Consider the following 22,114-nt stretch of genomic DNA (forward strand, 5'->3'; position numbering starts at 1 on the left):
CAGTGCACAGCCTCCATTGCTACAAACGGAAACAAGGCTCACAACCACCTTTGCTTCCATTATTCGTAACATTAAAAAGGAAGCAGGAAGAACTTCTAAAAATAATGGTCAATATTTGGGGAAAGTGACTTGTAATAATTTACCATATTCAAATTTTTGTTTTCCTGGATTAGAAAGTTCACAGGAATAAAAACCATATATCAAAGATTCCAACGTAATTTATACAAAATGATTTTATTTCTTTTAAAGAACAGTCCATAATGGATCTATCCTAACTTACAGAACTGCTTCTCTTTCTGGTGAACACAATTTTGGGTTCTTACAATAAAATACATGCCAACGGGCAGCGTGTGCATGGAGTCCTGCACGTGGGTGTGAGGCTCACCGAGGACGGAAAACGCCACGTGGAGAGCAGTGGGCCACAGGCAGGCTGGAGCCCCTGAGCCCTTGAGAGGCACACACGGACTCAAGTGTTCCACGGGAGCAGACTCCTGCACGTGCTAGGGGCGCGGGGGAAGGGGCGCGCCCAAGGCTGCATGAGTCTGTCAGAAGTGAGGTCAGAGACCAGAGGCAAGGTGGAGGGCCTTACTCCCTGAAGGGCCACGACATGACCTCAGGCAAGCCGCTTCTCTCCAAGTCTCAGTTCTCATGCCTCATAATTATAAAAGCAACCTACTGTATGCAGAGCGGAGGGATGACACGGGCCATCTGCCACTCCCCTGAGCAGGCCAGCAGAGGGGAAAGAGCCAATCTGCCTCTGCCCGCACCAAATGCCCGCCAACCCAGGAAGGTCTGTACACAGGTCTGCCTTCTGGGGCAATTGTTTGTCTTAATGAAGGAGAGAAGAAACCTGAGTACTTCCTGAGGCCAAGTTTAAGGTGAGACACAATTTCAAAGAGAAAAGGTGGACCCAAGGATGCGTAGCCTCCTTGGATGGCTGGTTAGGCCCAGGGGGCAGCTCTGGCTCACTTCAGCTTTGAGTTGTGAATGGTGAGTCTGAGACTGTAGGTCTCATAAATACAGTGACTACGCTGAACCTTGTATAGTGCTATCTGCCAAGCACAGTTCTAAGTGTTTCAAGTCACCTACTCATTCCAGAGCTAGAACAGCTCTACACAGAGCTACTGCTTATACACACGCCATGATCCACGCACGCACGCATGCCACGATCCTCGCACGCACGCATGCCATGATACACACACACACAGCTCCATTCATTATTCAGGTGTTCACACATGCCATGATCTGCACACACGCCATTATCCTCACACATACACACCATTTATCTGTGTGTGCACATACGTCATTATCCTCATACACACACACACACGCCATCATCTGCACGCACACACATGCATGATCCTCACATACAAACAGGCCATTATCCTCATACAGACACACACGCCACTCATTATCCACATGCACACACACCATCATCCATGCACACACATATTATCCTCACACACACACGCCATGATGCTCATACACACACAAGCCATTATTCTCTTAAACACACGACATTATCCACGCACACACACATGCCATTATCCTCCTATACACACACACCATTATCCTCATATACACGCCATTATCCTCATACATAAGAACACACAGGAGAACTGTACAAAAAAGATCTTCAAGACCCAGATAATCACGATGGTGTGATCACTCACCTTGAGCCAGACATCCTGGAATGTGAAGTCAAGAGGGCCTTAGGAAGCATCACTATGAACAAAGCTAGTCGAGGTGATGGAATCCCACTTGAACTATTTCAAATCCTGAAAGACGATGCTGTTAAAGTGCTGCACCCAATATACCAGCAAATTTGGAAAACTCAGTGGCCACAGGACTGAAAAAAGGTCAGTTTTCATTCCAATCCCAAAGAAAGGCAATGCCAAAGAATGCTCAAACTACTGCACAATTGCGCTCATCTCATACACTAGTAAAGTGATGCTTAAAATTCTCCAAGCCAGGCTTCAGCAATACATGCACCGTGAACTCCCATATGTTCAAGCTGATTTTAGAAAAGGCAGAGGAACCAGAGACCAAATTGCCAACATCCACTGGACCATTGAAAAAGCAAGAGAGTTCCAGAAAAACATCTACTTCTGCTTTACTGACTATGCCAAAGCCTTTGACTGTGTGGATCACAATAAACTGTGGAAAATTCTGAAAGAGATGGGAATACCAGACCACCAGACCTGCCTCTTGAGAAACCTGTATGCAGGTCAGGAAGCAACAGTTACAACTGGACATGGAACAACAGACTGGTTCCAAGTAGCAAAAGGAGTACGTCAAAGCTGTATATTGTCACACTGCTTATTTAACTTATATGCAGAGCATATCGTGAGAAATGCTGGGCTGGAGGAAGCACAAGCTGGAATCAAGATTGCCAGGAGAAATATCAATAACCTCAGATATGCAGATGACACCACCCTTATGGCAAAAAGTGAAGAACTAAAGAGCCTCTTGATGAAAGTGAAAGAGGAGAGTGAAAAAGTTGGCTTAAAGCTCAACATTCAGAAAACGAAGATCATGGCATCTGGTCCCATCACTTCATGGCAAATAGATGGGGTAACAGTGGAATTTTTCTGGGCTCCAAAATCACTGCAGATGGTGATTGCAGCCATGAAATTAAAAGACGCTTGCTCCTTGGAAGAAGAGCTATGATCAACGTAGACAGCATATTGAAAAGCAGAGATATTACTTTGCCAACAAAGGTCCGTCTAGTCAAGGCTATGGTTTTCCAGTGGTCATGTATGGATGTGAGAGTTGGACTGCGAAGGCGGCTGAGCACTGAAGAATTGATGCTTTTGAACAGTGGTGTTGGAGAAGACTCTTGATAGTCTCTTGGACTGCAAGGAGATCCAACCAGTCCATCCTAAAGGAGATCAGTCCTGGGTGTTCACTGGAAGGACTGATGCTGAAGCTGAAACTCTAATACTCTGGCCACCTGATGTGAAGAACTGACTCATTGGAAAAAACCCTGATGCTGGAAAGATTGAGGGCAGGAGGAGAAGGGGACGACAGAGGATGAGATGGTTGGATGACATCACCGACTCAATGGACATAAATTTGGGTGGACTCTGGGAGTTGGTGATGCCAGGGAGGCCTGGCATGCTGCAGTTCATGGTGTCGCAAAAGTCAGACATGACTGAGCAACTGAACTGAACACACACTCAATTATCCTCACACACACACACACCATCGTCTGCATGCACACACACAGAATTATCCTCATACACACATACCTAAATGCCATTAGCCTCATACACACATAAGCCATTATCCTCATATGAATACACACACAACATTATCCTCATACACACACACGCCATTATCTGCAAGCACCATGCCTTAATCCTCATACACCGCCCCCCCCCATTATGCCCTGTTTCAGATGAGGAAACTGCGGCCCACAGGTTGTGCAGCCTGCACCAGGCCGGTGGCTCCCCGCTGACGCTCAGGGTCGCGGGCAGTCTTACCGCTCTCCACGAGCTCTACAGGCTCTGCCTCCAAGGCCATCTCAGGTGGGGACGTGCTTTCCCGAGTTCGCTTCTGGGCTTGTCGAGAATTTACTGTCCCACCACGACGCTTTCTCTGAGGGTTTCCAGGGAAAAAGAAACAGTTACATAGCTTCTGACCAGTAAGATTTCAGCTAGAAAAATAAAAAAGGTCAACTCATTGAGAAAAAGACCACAATGAACAGCCCTGAGGCTGGGGTCCTTTCAAAACTCGAGATTCTAGAACACTGACTGCTTAGCGAGAAATCACCCAAAATATATAGTGAATACAAATTCTATCAAGTAGAACTTCTTTTACACAGACTGTTAGTCCGTCAAAAGTATGTGACACACAACTCTATGGAGGCCTCTGGTCCAGGCTGGAATTAGACCAGAAATCCCTTCTTTCAACCAAAAGTTACAGCCCATTTCCCTTGGGTTTGTATCTGACCCCATGAGCACCTTCTGTCTTTCAGCCCAAGACTTTCAGTTTCCCAAGTCCCTATTCCCGTGAAAAGCAGGTCTCTTTTTGGGAAAGGGTTCTGGCCTCTAAATTCTTAGAATACTATCAAGTTGTAGTTTACACCCTAATAACCACTCCCCACGGCTCCAAGAACCAAAGTTTTTATTTATTTTTTCTTGCGATGAGAACTTTAAAAAAGTTTTTATTGGAGTATGGTTGACTTAGTCTTGCCTGGAAAATCCCATGGATGGAGGAGCCTGGAAGGCTGCAGTCCATGGGGTCGCTGAGGGTCAGACACGACTGAGTGACTTCACTTTCACTTTTCACTTTCATGCATTGGAGAAGGAAATGGCAACCCACTCCAGTGTTATTGCCTGGAGAATCCCAGGGAACAGGGGAGCCTGGTGGGCTCCCGTCTATGGAGTCGCACAGTCAGACACGACTGAAGTGACTTAGCAGATGGTTGACTTACAGTGAGCAAAGTGAATCACTTATACATATACCCTTTTCTTTAAGACTCTTTTCCCAGACAGACCACTGCAAAGCACTGAGCAGAGTTCTTTACGCTATGCAGTAGGTCCTGCAAGAATCAGTTTCAGTTCCCAGGGGCTTCCAGAGAGACACGCCTTCTGGAAGGTCAGAACCATTAATCAGCATGTCTGCACCTCAGACCCCAAGTCAGGCTTCTGTGCCCTCGCGCCAGGTGCCAACGTGCTCCAGCACAGCTGGCCTGTCCCCTGCATCTTTCTCAAGAGACGGGGCCTCCACCTGCCATGCAGCTTTATTACCGCGCCCTGTGCGGCCCCACGCAACCCTGGCTCCGTTTCCACGCTCCTCCCTGCCCTGCCCTCAGTGGCACTGGGCCCACTCTGCTCACAATGGGCAACATGGGGCAGTCACCACCTGGTGAGCCTGAACTTCCTCGCCACTGGCAGCCTCACAGAGCTCTCCTAAGGACGAGGCATATGCGGTGCTGAGCACTGGCCGAAGACGCCATCACTGCACTGTCGTGCCTGGCCAGGCATCCTCACCTTGGACACGCTGGCGGGACAGGGAAGCATCCTTGGGATCTACTCAAGACTGAGGAGTACCCCTCACCCAGCCCAGTCCTCACTGGCAGCGGAGAAGCCGGCTTCTCTCCGTGTTCTAACCGCCGCTCTCATTTCATGGCCGCCCGAGGAGCCGCCTCCCAGCCCAGGGGGGCCTGGAGGCCAGTGGCAGCAGCTGCGCTGAACTCCGCAGCAGGGAGCCACTCCATCCCTCAGGCCAGAGGTGAGGCTACCGCCGGGGGTTTCCAAGTTTCCTCAGCAGCTACCAGATTACCTAGGGCTCTGCCCCACTCTCTTTGAAGTTGTCCTGATAGCTTCCTTCCTTGGAAAAGGACCACGTCTTTCTCAGCAGACACTGCTGAACAGAGCCCTTCACGTCCCTACTGTGCAGATTCTCTGAGGGAGGAAGCAGCAGTCATGGGTCCTGGCCACAGTCTGAGTGCGGAGCCCTAAAAACCCCGGCCCGGCCACCACAGCGATGTGTCCTGCTAACCCTCACCACAAGCGAACAGCAGCCCTCTCCCCTTTCAGCTGCCCCCGCCGGGGCCCCCCAGCCCTGCCCTCTTCGCTGGACCAGCTCTTGCACAGCTTTGAGGGACCTCCTCGACTGGCAGCTCCACCATGAGGCCATCCTCAAGCCCTCCTGCTGACCACCTCGCACCCCCGTCCTCCTCCCCCTTCCCCACAGGAAGCCCCTACACTTCTCTTCCATCCGCATGCCCTAGAGGCCAGGCTCAGACAGCCTAGAATCTGAGGAAGGCTCTGCCCCCGCCCCGCCCATTGTTTTCGTCATGCTCTCCAGCCGTTTACCAGCAGAGCCCCCAGAGGGCCGCAGCCTGGTGTTAAAACTTACCACCTGATCACTGCCACACCTTATTCACACTGCCCTGAGGAGAGTTTAACCAGCCTCTCACAAGAGGCCACACCGCTCTGTCTGTTCAGAGTTCAGCTTCCGAGGGGAGGTGCCCAGGCTTAGGAGGCTTCCCTGCAGATAAGGGACTGAGGTGGGAGGTCACCTGGCCTTTAAAGGGCAGGTCCAGGGGCCTGGAACACAGTGGGGACTGCAGCGGTCAGAAGGGATGGACCAAGGGGAGGGGGGTGGACCAGAACAACATCTATAGCATTTCTACCGCTCTTCACCCTGGGATCGGACTGGCCAGCCTTATCCTCCCCGCCGCCACCCCAACACTTCTAGAACCTGGAGAGAGGGTGAGTGTCACAGCTGGTCCACCGGCTGGGAATGCTGTTTCAGAGAACAGCTGTTCTGAGTTTAGATCACATGCGCAGCATCGTTAGTAGGCAGTAAAGCGGTGAGGGGGACCGTCAGGCAACCTCTGGACTCAAGGGGCTCCCGGTGACATTTGGGTTACAACAAACCAGAGCTGCCTCTGCTGTCTAAAACACCAGTTACAATGACTTACCAACTCTGGCCACTGAGCGTGAGAAAACTCACCAAGGGTTATTATCACTACCAGTGCTGGCATCAGACCAAGGACTACACAGGGAAAAGGAACAGAAAGAAAAACGGAGAACTGGGCTGTAAATAATTAAACAAACCAGAGCCCTAATATTTCCAGGATGCCAGCAGCTGCTCTGGAGGCGTAAAATTTCAAACCCTCAGCCATTCTTCTCAGCTTTCTCTCTTTAGGGCACCAACCAAAACACTGGGAACTCTGACCAAAGGAAAGCAGGTTGACGACACCACCACAAGGCCCCATATACACTCTTTCAAGAATGAGGGTCACTCAGAAGCAGCTCTATGGCGCTCTCATAATTTAGGTACGCAAGGAATGAAGTAGTTGTTTAGTCTTAAAATAGAATCCACGAACTTGTAGAACTCACCGTGCTCATGGTGCTCCTTGGCGCCAACCTACAGAGAAACCCACAGTCTAGACCGGGCCTGCCTCAGCCTCTCATGCCTGCTGGCTGCTCATCTTCTGACTAGCGCAGGGACCTGCACGCCAGCAGATTTCCGGAATCTCCAAGCCCTGGAAAATAAAGGTATCCAGTTGACAAATGCTGCACCTGTTTCATCAATAAGAGAGCTCAGCTCAATCGTCTGCTGGTCCTTTTGTCAGCTGCGCACTTTGCCGAGCACTTTATGCAATCATGTCCTAATCCACACCCTCCGTGGGAGACACACACCCTTGTAGGATACAGGACAACGCAATCCCCCAGCCTGCAAGCAGGACCATTATGCCACCTCTTGCCCTCCTGGCTGCTGAACACACACAGGTGCTCCTTGGCCCACGGTCCGCTCCCTGCCTGTCTAGACTCACCCCCGTGGGGCTAAGACGGGCTCTGGCCTTGTCGAAGTGGTGCCCACCTCCCCCAGGCTGTGCCAGGAGACAAAATGCAAACGGGAGGGTGCCAGCCAGCTGCTGGTCACTGAGTGACCTACTCTAGTTAGGCCGTTCCAGGCAGCCGAATGGTGATGACCTGTGACCCACTGGGGGAGTAGGCAGAGGGGACAAAGCCCAGGTTTCTGTTACGAAAGGAGAAATCCTGAACCCTCTTGCACAATCTGTGAGGACGCGGCTTGCCTCACTCAAGCTTGGGAAAGCAGCTGTTGCCCCATGACTCTGACTGCGAGAGGCTGGGGACCCTGGGCTCACGGCCTCTGGTTCACAGCTTCCTTGGATGCAGTGACCCTGCCTCATTCCACACGCTGAGGCTCCTGCCAACAGGGAGGGTGGGTGACGCTGAAGCCCCCTCCCAACTTGAATCCTCTCTAGAGTAATCAAGAGGAGATAATAAACAAAGGGACCCGCCCCCCAGCCACCAGACACACACACAAAGACAAGAAACCCCTGCAGAGTCCTGTGCAGCTTCTGGCAAGATGAGAATCAGAACTGCTCCATGTGACTGCACAACCCCAGAAAGCAAAGAGCCTCCGCCTCTCCCCAAGACTGGGAACTGGGGCCTGCTGCAGATGCCCGTAATTCAGGGGGAGCGACAAGGGCCACCGATCCTGACCCACCCTGCATGCCCAGCTGAGACTCTGCCACTGGCAGTAGATGGGCGAAGAAGAACCAAGAAATTGTGGGTTGGGAAGCCAGGCAGGCTCGGGGAAGGGCAGAGAGCACAGCAGGTGCGGAGGCTCCTGGGGAACGGGAAGCCCGTGGCTCGCTCAGGCCGAAGGTGGGGACTAACCCTGCAGATCTGACTTCAGGAACACAGTGGCGAAAGCAGTGAAGGAGAAGCCAAAATGTGCAGGCAGGAGTCAGGGTGCAGTGGTGCAGACGGGCTTCTAGTGGGAGAGGCCCGAGCACAGGGCAAGGCCGAGGGACCAGAGGAGAGCAGGGGAGACTGTGGTTCTGGGTCGGCCCGTCCGGGATGTCAGGGGTCTGCACAAGGACAGGCGTTCTCAAAGTGGAGCCCGCACCAGGCTCACTTACCTGGAGGGTTTGTTAAACTACATTTGGATTCAGTAAGTCTAGGATGGGGCTCACAAGTCCCGAGGCACGGCTGATGGGGCCACTGCAGGCCACGCAACAGGAAGGCCTGTCTAGGACACCGCCTGGGAGCTGGAGAGGACTGGTCATACACGTGTGAGAGACAAGAACACGGGGCCTCTGCCAACCGCCCTTCCCGTCCCCGGTGCTGCCGCCTCCTCCACGCAGCCTCCCCAGCCTGGAACCCTCCTGCCCTGCTGCCAACACGGCTCTGAGCAGCAGCTGACCCCACAGCCTTCCCCTACGTCCCCATCAAGTCCCGACCCCTAAGCCTGGCCTGTGGAGGCCAGCTGGCCTTTCAGTTAGAGCACACCTCCAAGGCCAGACAGCAGGGACAGGGGTCACAGCTCCAAACCCTACTTGTGGCCTTGGGCGAGACTCTGAACTCCTCTGTGCCTTATCTGTTGTTTAGTCGCTCAGTCGTGTCCGACTCTGACACCCCATGGACTGCAGCCCGCCAGGCTCCTACATCCATGGGATTCTCCAGGCAAGAATACTGGAGAGCATTGCCATTTCATTCTCCAGGGGATCTTCCCAAACCAGGGATCAAACCCATGTCTCCTGTATCAGTAGGTGAGTTCTTTACTGCTAAGCCATCAGGGAAGCCCAGGCCTTATTAAGTGAAAAAGTTGGCTTAAAGCTCAACATTCAGAAAACTAAGATCATGGCATTTAGTCCCATCACTTCATGGGAAATAGATGGGAAACAGTGTCAGACTTTATTTTGGGGGGCTCCAAAATCACTGCAGATGGTGACTACAGCCATGAAATTAAAAGACACTTACTCCTTGGAAGAAAAGTTATGACCAACCTAGATAGCATATTCAAAAGCAGAGACATTACTTTGCCAACAAAGGTCCGTCTAGTCAAGGCTATGGTTTTTCTTGTGGTCATGTATGGATGTGAGAGTTGGACTGTGAAGAAGGCTGAGCACGAAGAATTGATGCTTTTGAACTGTGGTGTTGGAGAACATTCTTTGAGAGTCCCTTGGACTGCAAGGAGATCCAACCAGTCCATTCTGAAGGAGATCAGCCCTGGGATTTCTTTGGAGGGAATAATGCTGAAGCTGAAACTCCAGTACTTTGGCCACCTCATGGGAAGAGCTGACTCACTGGAAAAGACTCTGATGCTGGGAGGGATTGGGGGCAGGAGGAGAAGGGGATGACAGAGGATGAGATGGTTGGATGGCATCACTGACTCGATGGACCTGAGTTTGAGTGAACTCCAAGAGTTGGTGATGGACAGGGAGGCCTGGCGTGCTGCGATTCATGGGGTCGCAAAGAGTTGGACACGACTGAGCGACTGAACTGAACTGAAAACAAGACAGCACCGACCTCAATGGTGTGTGAGGATTACAGGAGCTAATACAGAGAGCACTTGGACCGGTACCGGCACTTCAAAGGCTCACGGACCTGTTCTGCCAGCACAGCCTTACACCGCCCATTGCGCAACCCTAGCCCTCCGCCCAGCCCTAAGAGGCTGTGGACCGCTGCACCCGACCCAGCTTCAACACGTACCCACGGGCTGCACACCTCCCCATGCATGGCTCCTGCCCTGGGAATACAGCAGTGAATACATCCAGCCACCAGCTCCTGTCTGGGGTGGGTGCCAGCAGACAGCTCAGGTATTGCAATAATTGGGGCATATAAGCCCCATGCAAGGGAAACCAAGAGGACAGGGAGAGGCCAGAGGTTCTCCAGGAGCAGCCCCACCGAGGGAGTGTCCAGCCAGCCGAGCCTTTCTCCAGCACCTGGCAGTCTGCATCCGGGTGCGCCCCTGACCACATTATCCACTCGGACACCGAGTAGTTTATTTTTTTTTCATCAGCAGGTAGCTGCTTTACAGTGCTGTGTTGGATTCTGTCGTACGTCAGCATCAGCCATACGCATACACACCGCCCTCCCTCGAGCCTGCCCCGGGGCCACGGGTGCCTTAGCCAGTCTCTCCGATGCCTCACTCTCTCCAGGGAGGCTCGCAGCTGGCCTACTGCATGACCTCGCCTGACACCCTCAGGCCAGCCCAGGGGTGCCCTCACTAAGACTGGCACGAGAGCCTCCTTAAGCAGACATGAAGACAGTCCACCTGGTGGGCACGGAAGGCGGCGGCACCCCCACGGCCCCTAGGGACTCACAAGACCAGATCACACGTGGTTCCAGAGCCACCGGGCTTCCTGGATCCTAACCCAGAACTCACCGATTCCAGCAATCTCTCTCAGAATTGAGAAGAATCTGATACAAATGTCACTGACAGTGATCTGTCTGCTGAGCACAAGGAAATAATTTAACGTACAGACCTTGGTTACTCCAAAGCCTCTTGCCTCCTACTTGTTTTAAGCTTTAGGTTTTCAAACACTGTTGCTCCAGGCGCGTCCAGCAGCTGCGCCAGAGGGCTCCGCGCTCCTCCGCGTGCACACCCTCCCTGCTCCCCGCCGCCCACCTGCAGCCCCAGGCTCTGCTGCACCCCCCGCCTGGTTCTCCCTCAGGGGATAATAAAGGTCAGCGGTCAGAGGACATAAAAGGTTGGAAGGCCAGCCTCACGGAAATCTGCCAAGGGACTGGATTTCACCAGAGAATGGAGGTGGGAAGACCAGGGTCGGGGGGCCTCCCCAGCAGACCAGTTTGCGGACATGGAAGTGCGCTAGGTGGACAGAGAGGCCAGAGGTTGTGGGAAAGATGGCCCTCACCAACTACAAAGCGTTCTGGGTCATGCACTAATAGAAGCCACTAGAACAGTAAAACCAACAACAGCTCAAACTTAGAGGTCACTTTTGTGTGCAAGACACTACAGCGCTTTCCACACACCATCTTGTATAATCCTCCTCTAGCCCAACAAGGAGGCAGACACTATTATGGTGACCATTTCACATACAAGGGAGCTACGGATGATCAGGGCTTAAGTAACTTGCCCACAGTCCACTCCTAGTAAACACCAAGTCTGGATTTGAACCAGGGCAGTTTGACACCAGAACACCGAGTCTTAAAAGCACAAATACAAGCCAGAATCAGATGTATTAATTCTAGAAACAATATGGAACACTGGTGTTTTCCAGGTTTCTCAAACTTAGTGTCCAGGAACTCCTTCCAACATGCCAGTACTCCATCTCAGCAACACCCCCACCAGCCACCCCGTGGTTTCCAAGGCAAACCGTGCAGTTCCTCAGCATGCCTCACCTGAAGAAGTGCCAGAGGTCAGGACTCTGTCCACTCTGCACCTAGCTAGTCCTTTGCCCAAAGGAGATGTTCCTGTTTACAGAAGCGGCGAGTGGCTCAGAAGTGAGAGAGGGTGGTTAATGTCCCTGCCACTAAGAAAAGACCAGGAGTAGAGGGTGGCACTGGGAATGGTCAAGGCCAGATGCCAGGACCCCTTAACACTCTGACAGGAAGGTGAGGGAAGACCAGCTCTCGCGAGATCATCTATCTGGGTATTCCATGGGAGGGACGCCACGGAACTGGGCTAGGGAAGGGATAAACAAGGCAGACACCTTAATTTTAGAAACGCTGCACGTGGGTATCCAAGGAGAAAGGTCCAAAGGCAGCTGAAAATCTCAGGAGAACTAGGGTGGAGGGAGAGGTTTTAGAATCTGTGTTACAATCTGGGAAGTCAGGTGGGGGGTGGAAACCCTGAAGAGAGAATCAAAAGGCAGAAAGCAAGCTTGGAGAACTTGGATATCAGTTAGACAAAAGCTGGCATTTCAAGGAGAAGACAACAGTAAACAGAAGACCTAGAATGAGGACAGAAAGCTGGCCACAGGGAGCTGAGCACTGATAACCAAGCAACTGGAGGCCCAAGCTGTTACGGAGGGCCAAACTGGGCTGCCTGGAGGTAGTGACACTGAAGATGAGGCCCCAAGTGACGCAGCTATTCAACACACACACCGGTGGGCAGGGCCATCCAAGGGGAGGAGAGGGTCTGCCCAGGACGGGCCGTGTGCTGGGCGGGAGCCGCCCACACGCCTCCCGGGGCAGGCAGGGCTTCATACAGAGACGGCACCACCTGCACGAGGAGGCCCGCGAGCGCTTGGACGGCTCAGCACGCAGACCCGTGTGGAGGCGTGGAGTAATCCAGGCAGAAGTGAGCTGTGTGGCTTGGAGACAGTGGCAAGCGTGCAGAGAAGCGAGGCCACCCGACTGGATGGCAGCGGGGAGTTCAGCCTTCTCACAGGTTTAACGGTCTACTCAATCACGGCGTTATTGCCAGAAGTTGATTTTTTCCCAGGAGGCTACTATGGACACGAAAGACGACCCCCCAACGCTAGGTGGGGTGGCACACAATCACATGTGACGCCTCTGTGCGTTTGACTACATGCGAATGTCTACATGCATCACGGCTAGAAACTGCTGGGCAGTGTTGACTGCAGCTGGGTTCTGTGGCCTTATGGTCCCACAAGCCAAGAAAGGAGGGATCAGCAGAAAAGGGGCGGGGAAGGGGTGCGCCAGCAAACAAGGGAGCTGCAGGAGTCTAGGGAGCTGTCTGGGTGAGGAGCTCTGTCCAGCCCAGGCCCACGGCGGCCCACAGCACCCTCAGCCACCAGGGCAGGTGAGGCTGCTGCCATCTGGGCACTCAGGTGGCTACTTGTGTGTGTCCGACCAGGAGATGAGAGGCAGCCACGTCGGGTCATGCACGCCCTCTGTGTGGCAGTTACAGAGCAGATCTCTGTCAACTCAAGAAGCTTTTCTGAGACAGGAGCAGAGTGAGTCTGACTCAATGCCAGCATGGTAAAAGCAGAGAAAAGCCTCAACCTAAAGAGTCTCATCAAGGCAAGGCCGATTTATCAGCAACTGATCAGGCACCGAGGCCCTGGCTAGTACCGACAGTCTAGGTCACGTGTTTTTAAAATTTCTTTTTGGTCACACCTTACAGCTTGTGAGATCTTAGTTCCCCGTCAGGGACCAAAGCCGGGCACTCGGCAGTGAGAGCGCGGAGTCCTAACCATGGGAGGGCAGGTGAGTCCCCGCCAAAGCTTCTTAAATGAACACTGCTGGCACCGTCGCATCAATGACCAGGCCTCAGAACTTAAGAAATATTAAGAGCCTCCTGCTTATACAAAGGAGGGTGCACTGTATGGACAGCAATCGTGAGACTGGCCAAATGAGCCCCAGAGCTCTGCACACACACTTGACCTCCATGCCTCAGTTTTACCATCTTCCATGGGAGAAAAATAACCCCTACCCTGCAGCTGTGACACTGAATCAAAGTGCCCAGTAGGTTCCAGCACCCTGGACGGAACCCTACCAGCTGAGTAATTCAACAATTCTGTACATGGGCTTACTCTGAATCAGGCACTGCTTCAGGGATTGGAAATACAATGGTGAACAAAACGGACACTCACGGAGCATACACTCTTAAGTGGAAAGACAATCAATAAATTAAGTAATAAATAGGTATTACATCAGAAAAGCTAGTAATCACAGCTCTTCTTACAAGTGTGAGTGCTATGAGATGAGAGCAGACTAAACTTTCAACCCCAGAAGGAACTGGAACAAACGTTTCCGCTCTCAGCAAGCTCAATTCACTTCCAGAAGAGACTTGGCAGGACGTGGCTGATCACCCCTGCCCAGGCGGACAGGAAGCTGGAGAGCCAGCACGCAGTGTGGGGCGGCCCCCTCCCAGTTACTGATCCCTAAAGGAGGCCCAGAAGCCCACCCACTGATCTCCCCCAGGAGCCACAGGGACTAGACCTGGCAGAGACAGAGAGCATCTGACGGTGCCTATGCTAAGTCACTTCAGTCGTGTCCGACTCTGTGTTGACCCCATAGATGGCAGCCCACCAGGCTCCCCCGACCCTGGGATTCTCCAAGCAAGAACACTGGAGTGGGTTGCCATTTCCTTCTCCCACGCATGAAAGTGAGAAGTGAAAGTGAAGTCGCTCAGTCGTGTCCGACTCTTAGCAACCCTGTGGACTGCAGCCCACCAGGCTCCTCCGTCCATGGGATTTTCCAGGCAAGAGCACTGGTGTGGGGTGCCGTTGACAGTGCCTGGAGACAGACAATTGGGCCTGCTGCGCACTCACCGTGCGACCCTGACCAAGCCAGTCAGCCTCAGAGGCCTGAGGGGGTGCCAGGGGACTGCATTCCTGCTCAGGGATTCGTCACTCAAGGAAATTCTCCCCTTTTCTCCAAAGGACCCAATGAGGATTGTTTTTTGCTTCTACTAGAGAAAAAGAACAACTCTTTGGGTATAGAGATATTCTACTTTTGTTTACAATTCAGCCTTGAGGTTCAAGTGCCCAGAATTAAGTATGAACTTCAGTTTTCTGAAAATGAGTTAAAAAAAGAAAAATAAAGTAAAAGAGTATTATTCAGCCTTAAGAAAAAGAACCCTGAAGATACTATGCTCAGTGAAGTAAGACACAACATGAGGTCCCAAGACGTCAGATCCAAAGACAGAAAGCAGAATGGAAATTGCAGAGGCTGGGGGTGGTGGGGGACAAGGAGTTTTACTTTAATGAATAGAGTTCCTGCCTGGGAGGATGCAAAAGGTTCTGGAGACAGATGGTGAGGGCGGCACAACAAGCTGGATTTACTTAATGCCACTGAACACCTGAAAGTGGTTCAGATGGTCTATTTTACATTATGTATATTTTACCACAACACAAGAATTAAAAAATAAACTTATTTTCTCTCCTGGATACTTTTAATAGGATTTAATCAAGTATTCAGAAATGCTCTGCAGTGGGTACAGCTGAGAAACATCTGTAAGGAATGCACCTCTGGGGGGACCCTCAGTCTCCTCCAAGCTCTGGGACCTCCAAGACATACCTATGACTCTAATATCACCAGAGTGCTGGCTCACCCTCTTCTAGATGAAGCTCTTCTCAGGAATTTCTCCACAGCTTCACATGCAGGGTTGAGACAAATTCCCCCAAACATTAGGCTGACCCTTTGTCAGTGAAAGCCCTGGAGCCTGGCAGGGAGGGGCACCTCAATTCTCCACAGCCATTATCTCCCGAGGTTGCACCGGTAATAGGTTTGGATGGTTTTCACAAGTGGGAGGGATATCAACAGACACCAAGTTCAACCAATTCATCTTGGAAGGAGGAAGTTCCCTGCTTGGTCCTGGGACCAAGGCGGCTTCTCTGGGACACACAGAAGCTCAGCTCGGTGGCTGCTCCACCCGACCCTCCTAACTCTCATTTTTTTTCAGTCACCATGGCCTGGGCTGGGGGAGGTGCGGGGACGGTGCAGCGGGGGGAGGGCTGGTGATACCAATACAAACTAGGGTATTTCAGGGGGTCAGGAGCAAGAGAAATATAATGAAGGAAACCTCAGGATCCATTTCCTCCAGAGGCTGAAAACATACCAGAGGCCAAAAAGACAGACTCTAAAACTCCCAGGAAGCAGGCATGCTAGGCCTGTGCCGACAGCACCAAAGCACAAAGCTAGGACTCTCTGCTGCTTCTGCTGAACCAGGAACCTGGGAGGGGCTGGGGGTGGGGTACGTGTGTGGACTAAACCAGGATGGCCAAGGTGCAGACTGTGGTGGTGGCAGGGGGGAGTCAGCAGCTTATAAATGTGGCTCTTTGACCTTTACCCACAACAGACAGCTACCCAGTAGCGCCCCCCAGAGAGAATGCCTTCATTTGCATGAGAGGGGAAAGAAACAAGAAAGAAAGTCTCTCAGTTGTGTCTGACTCTTTGCAACCCCATGGACTGTAGCCTGCCAGGCTCCTCTGTCCATGGGATTTTCCAGGCAAGAATACTGGAGTGGGTAGCCATTTTCTTCTCAAGGGGATCTTCCTGACCCAGGGATCAAACCCAGGTCTCCCACATCGCAGGCAGACGCTTTACCGTCTGAGTCACCAGGAAAGCCATAAGAGGGGAGCTGGTCTCAAATAGCTCTGCCTCAGGGGCCCTCAGCCAATGGCCTTCTATTCAAGCAGATACACAAGTGGGCTGGCTAATGGGTGCATACATGCCATCACCAAGTGGCAAGCCAAACCCAACTCTCTAAAGACATTCGTCTTGGTGGTGGAATCCAGATCCTCTCCAACTCTCTTCCTCGGAAGTAGTCAATGGTCCTTGGCTCCCAGGACAGCAAGCACCTATTACAAGGGAAATATTGGGACCGTTCTAAGGACAAAACAGCAAAGCAGGAGGAAGAACGTTCAGTGGGCCAGAGGAAGTCAAAACTTTAAATGGGAGCTCAAAAACATCTGCCAGACTCCAAGGGACCCAAGGACATCACAAATGTTCCCAGAAGACTGCACCCATTGCCTTCATGTGTAAAGCCAACCATTAAGTGGTCTGGCCTCACTTGCAGTGACAGACACAGGTCTTCCTAAAAATCGCCATACAATACAAAAAGTGCATAGAGTTTTTGGGTACAAGTGGAATTAGGGGTACAACACTCCAAAACTTGGACAACTGCACACACATACACAGTAAGAACCTACCCACAGCGGCAGTGTAGACACGCAGTGAACTGACACAGCTGATAGGTGTCTGAGGTGGAGATGGTCTTTGTGGCTTGGTTCAGCTGAGTTCAATTTTCCGTGTTTACCTACTGTTATCTGTAGATGAAATTATGCACACTCAACTCAACAGCCGCATTATAGTCAACCTGTTTCGTAAAATATCAATCCTGCTGGAATTAATCCTTGCTTCCAAACAACTGTTGAGAGCAGAATTGATAAAATCAACTATAGTTGGACGCATGTATTTAAAACAAACCAACAGAGAACTGACCGTGCCTCCCTTCAGGTGCCATGGACGCCAGCCGCAGCACGGTGATTCGATACATGCTGTTACCCCGCCTCAGGGGTCTCCTACCCCATCCCACTGTGGAGAACTGCTCATTCTTCTAGGTCCACCTCAAAGGAATGCTACTGCCTTTCTGTCACTCCTCGTCCTCCGTTTTTTCTGTTGCTCCATCTGCTAAACGTAACTCTATGTCAAAACCCATCAGGGTATGCCCTCTTCTTTGAACAGCACTTGGCACAAACATGGTAGCTAAACAATTATTTTCCATTAAAATTAAATTACCAACCTCATGAGATATTTGAAAAAGATGGCAGATTCTTCAGGGTGGCATAGTGTCCTGAGGTGGGAAAAAGATGGGGAAAGTGGAGCCTCATTACACTGCAAATAAAAATACAATCACCACCAGGAAACAGAGGGACATTTAAAACCGGAAAATCATCACGGGAGAACAGGACAGAACATCTCTATCTGAAGCATTTTCAACTTGAAAAAAAGGGGCCACAACCTCAAGTTTTTAAATATTAGTTAAGAATTTAAAAATATCAAGAAGGTGTTCAGAAAAGAAGCAAACTTTATATTGGTCTGCTATAGCAAGCAGCAGAATTCGGCAACGGTTTGGTTAAAATGAGAAGTGAGGTGCAGCAGACAGGAAAATGCCCAGGTACTGAGACCACTTTCTTGGGGGAGGGGGTCGCTCAGGAACAGAAACTAGACTCAAGAGTACAATGCAATTACTGAAAATTAAGTTTCTCGAGAATATTTATAATTAGACCCTTTCTGGGTGAACCGTCCTTGAAAAAGAAATATAACAATAAACACTAACAAAGTCCAGCAAAAGGAACACAGACATTGGGATCTGAGCTTCTGGTGCTAGGTCTGCTTACTAATTGCATGACCTTGGGTAGTAACTCTGTCCCTCCTGTGCTTCAGGATACCTAAGATGGAGCTAAGCAAAACTACTGGGAAGGATGGATTTTTAAGTGGTAGAGACGCCTAAATTTAGTAGACATGATTGTTGCATCACAAACCTAGAGTAACCCTTAGAGACATCTGAGTCACACTCCTACAACTAGAAATTATGACTCCAAGGACTTCACTGAGGTCCAGTGGCTAAGTTTCTGAGCTCCCAATGCAGGGGACCCGGATTCTATCCTTGATCAGGGAATTAGATCCCACATGCCCCGACTAAAAGAGTTCACATGCAGCAAGGAAGACTGAAGATCCCTCGGGCCACAACTAAGATCTGGTGTAGTCAACAAATACCAAAAAGAAAAAAATTATAATTCCCAAACAAAATGGCATTAACAGGTAATAAGGCCATTCAGGAGATATTCATTTTAAATTTGTGTATGTCAAGAAGATCTACACAGCAAGCCAGTCTCCTCAGCGATCTGGAGGCACGTTCTGCCATTAAGGCGCCCACTGGGCGTGTCTGGAGACCATGTGGTTTCTGGAGCACAGGAAAGCCTGATGGTCACAACTTCTCTTCTGCACAAAGAGGTTACTGATAATACTCATTCTGAAACGTTTCCAAGCCTTTCCTTCTCTTCTAAATGAGGTATTCAATTCAAGACTTACTTATGCCTGGGGGAGAAAAACAAAACAAAACCCTTCCAAAGAAAACTATCCGGTACCCTATCTTAGCCCCACATTTACTCACACTTGACCTATAACCCTGGGGTGAGGCGGAATCTGTGCTCTGGGCCGTCCTCCTTAGAGAGGAAATCTCAAAATGCCTTGCTCTAAAAATTCCCAAAATTCTTCTAAGAAACAAGCTATTTAGGAAAGATAAGTCAGAAGAGCACATATGATTCATATCTCACTCAATAACAGAGTCAATCTTGTAATATTCTACATGAGCCACCTTATCCCTCAAAAATCCCTAATTCGGGGATAGTGAAAAATGTATATAATCATTCCAAAATAAGACATGGGTAACATATACACGCCCTTGGCTGGTGGCTCAGACGGTAAAGCGTCTGCCTGCAGTGCAGGAGACCCGGGTTTGATCCCTGGGTTGGGAAGATCCCCTGGAGAAGGAAATGGCAACCCACTCCAGTACTCTTGCCTGGAAAATTCCATGGACTGAGAAGTCTGGTAGGCTACAGTTCATGGGGCCGCAGTCGGACACGACTGAGCGACTTAACTAACATATACACAGGAACACACAACACATACAAACAAACCAACTTGTGCACGTATTTTCATCGAGTAGCACCCGAAGTCTTTCCCAGAAACTGGCAAGGGTATAAACTCCCAGACACAAACTCTGCTGAAAGCTTTTAAGTAAAAAGTCACTAAAGAACTTCCATGACTGGCAATCACCAAGTTCAGTGACTAGTCCCTGTGTGTGCGCACGCTCAGCCGTGTCTGACTCTTTGCAACCCCACAGACTATAGCCCGCCAGGTTCCTCCATCCATGGAATGTTCCAGGCAAGAATAGTGAAGTGGGATTCCATTTCCTTCTCCAGGGCATCTTCCCGACCTAAGAATTGAACCCTTGTGTGTTGTGTCTCTAGCACTGGCAGATGGATTCTCGATCACTTGCACCGCCTGGGAAGTTCCTAGTCACTCACTGCCCTGGCCCAAGCTACCCCTCTCTCTTCCTAACTGGTCCTGACCATCCTTCTCATACATAGAACAGTGATTTTTCTAAAATGCAAATCTAACCCTGTTAAGTTCCCTCCTTACAACTCAATTTAGTGATTTCCCACTTGGCCTTCAGATAAATACTGAATTCCTCACTGTGGAGGCACACCACAGACCTTCTGTATTCTAGTTCCTGATACCTCTCCAGCCCCATCTTATGTTTCAACCTTGGGGAATACCCCTCATTCTCTCCACTCTGGCTCCTCAGCTCCACCAGGGCCTGTACCACGTCTGTTTTTGTCCAAGCAAAAGCTTGGCACACAGAAGACCTCAAAATATGATGACTTAAAATATTAATGTATAAATTCTTAAAGGGGAGAGGGAAGCCCGTTCTTTTTCTTTACAAAGCATAAACATGCATATAGCTCATAAAAAGAGCATACACTAGCAAGGCAGCATTAACATTGGGAAGAGAACAATTGTTGGGTGACAGCAATTAGGAAAACAATGTGTAAAAAAGGCTGGCGATGGAGGGGACTCATGACTGTAAAAGGTTTACAAACACTGCACTAAGGCAAGATTTGAGTCCAAGGTGGAAGCTCAAGTTCAGGCCATACAGATGGCAGCATTATTTGAATGTTCTCAAACTCACAGGGGAAACCACCAGGAAAACAAAGCCAAGCGATTCCCTTCAACTCTTCTTTCATAACCAGCGGGCCCCCAGGCTCCTGGTCACTGAGTTCAAAGGTCTAGTTCTGCAGTCAGGGAACCCAGGCTGTGACCTTGGGCAGACCGCTTCAGCCTTCCCGGCCACTAAGGCAGCCTAAACTGGAGCACAGAGTGCAGGACCACAGAGCTGGAGACCCCAGGTCTGGTTCCAAGAAAAGTGGCGCAGGAGGAGGAAGGTAGGGCCGTGACAGTCGACGGGCAGGGGCTGGAGTTACACAAAAGCCAACACCCCCCGAAAACGCCTACCAAGGCTCTGAACTCTCCCCTTTCCCCTCGACGGGTCAAGACGTGGAAAACGGCCTGCGCCGAGTCCTGGGCTTCAGGTACCCGTCTCCAGATGCCCGCTGCGGGCTGGGCCGCAGGCTTCGGCGGCTACGCGTCCGGCCAGCGCGCGGAGCCTGAGACCCGCTGAGCTCTGCCCACCCCCCCGCCTCGAGCGTGCCAGCCCCGGCCCAGCCTGGAGGTGGCTCCGCCCGGCCGACTCGCCAGCCCGCGGCGGCCCGAGCACACAAAGGCGGCGGCTTCGGCGGGGACGAAACCCTCGCCCGGCCCCCCCCGCACGCCCGCGCCGGCCCGCGAGCGGCGCACCTCCCGGCCTTCCCGGTGACCTTGGACGCGCCCCTCCCCGCCCCGCCGCCTCAGTTTCCCCAGCGACGCTAAAACGGAGGCGCCCAGGCTGCGGCACGCCCGGGGCGGCCGACACCCGCGGCGAGGCCTCCCCACTTCCGCGCCCGCGCCAGGCTCGTGCGGGCCCCCACTCGGGGCCCGGGGAGAGGCTCTCGGCCGTGGGTCGGGGCCCCAGAGGGGTCGGCCGCGCCCCGGCGGTTCCTCGGGACGCGGCGCCAAGGCCTCCTCAGGCCGCGCGAGGCCACAAGAACCCCCCGAACCCGCCCGGCGCTGCCTTGCCGCCCGCGCCTCCCGCGAAGTCGAGCCCTGCCTGGCGCCGGGGAGACTCAGCGGGCACGGCGGTTGACGCACTCGAGCGAGGGAAGCACCTCCGCGAGCAGCTTCAGAGAAGACCTCCACCAGACGACGCCGCCGCCGCCGCCTCAGCACCGACCCACTTCCTGTCCGCGGGCCTCGACCCCGCCCCACCTCCCTACTGGCCGCCGCCATCCCTAACTCCCGCGGTCCGCCCGTGGAGAGGGCTCTATTTTCATCCCTATTGGATAAGAAAACCATCTATCACCACTTTGAAACGCGCCTGCTTCCGGCCCTGCCCACGCCCGCGAACTCAAAAAAGCTCCTGCCTTCCCGCGAGAGGAGCGGCCGGCGCCTCTCGGCGCGCAAGGCCTCTCGGGAGTCGTGGTCGCGGCTGGGACACGCCCCTCTCTCCGCCTAAGTTCCCTGGAATCGCTGCCGCCTCCACTCTGGCCTCCTGACCGCGCCAGGCCCTGGACCCGAGCGCGGCTGATCCCCGCGATCCAGGGCCTTTACCCGGCTGCTGGCGGAGATGGAAGGGAGGGGGTGAAGCACGGACCGGCCCATCTGCGGGAAGCCGGAGGAGGCACTCAACCGGGCCGTCTGGGAGGGCTCCCTGGAGGGAGCTAGCTGAGCATCCAAAAGACTAGAATGGAGGAGAGCAGTTCCAGGAAAAGGGGGCCTGGGTGGGCAAAGGTGGGCGCGCA

The 22,114-nt window shown here is 52.1% G+C and overlaps 1 protein-coding gene across 2 annotated transcripts in view; it reads right to left on the bottom strand.

Annotated features, from left to right (window-relative positions):
* Positions 1 to 21,561, bottom strand: part of RNF4 (ring finger protein 4) — a 34,138-nt gene extending 12,577 nt beyond the window's left edge. The window contains 3 exon segments of one of the 2 annotated variants that reach the window (NM_001046589.1): positions 3,486 to 3,600; positions 6,858 to 7,003; positions 21,424 to 21,554. In NM_001046589.1, coding sequence (NP_001040054.1) covers positions 3,486 to 3,600; positions 6,858 to 6,866 — 124 coding nt within the window. In that variant the 5' untranslated portion in view covers positions 6,867 to 7,003; positions 21,424 to 21,554. 2 annotated transcript variants of the gene reach the window in all.
* Between the last annotated feature and the right edge of the window lie 553 nt (positions 21,562 to 22,114).

Source organism: Bos taurus, chromosome 6 (assembly GCF_002263795.3).
Source record: "Bos taurus isolate L1 Dominette 01449 registration number 42190680 breed Hereford chromosome 6, ARS-UCD2.0, whole genome shotgun sequence".
Taxonomy (NCBI): Eukaryota; Metazoa; Chordata; class Mammalia; order Artiodactyla; family Bovidae; genus Bos; species Bos taurus.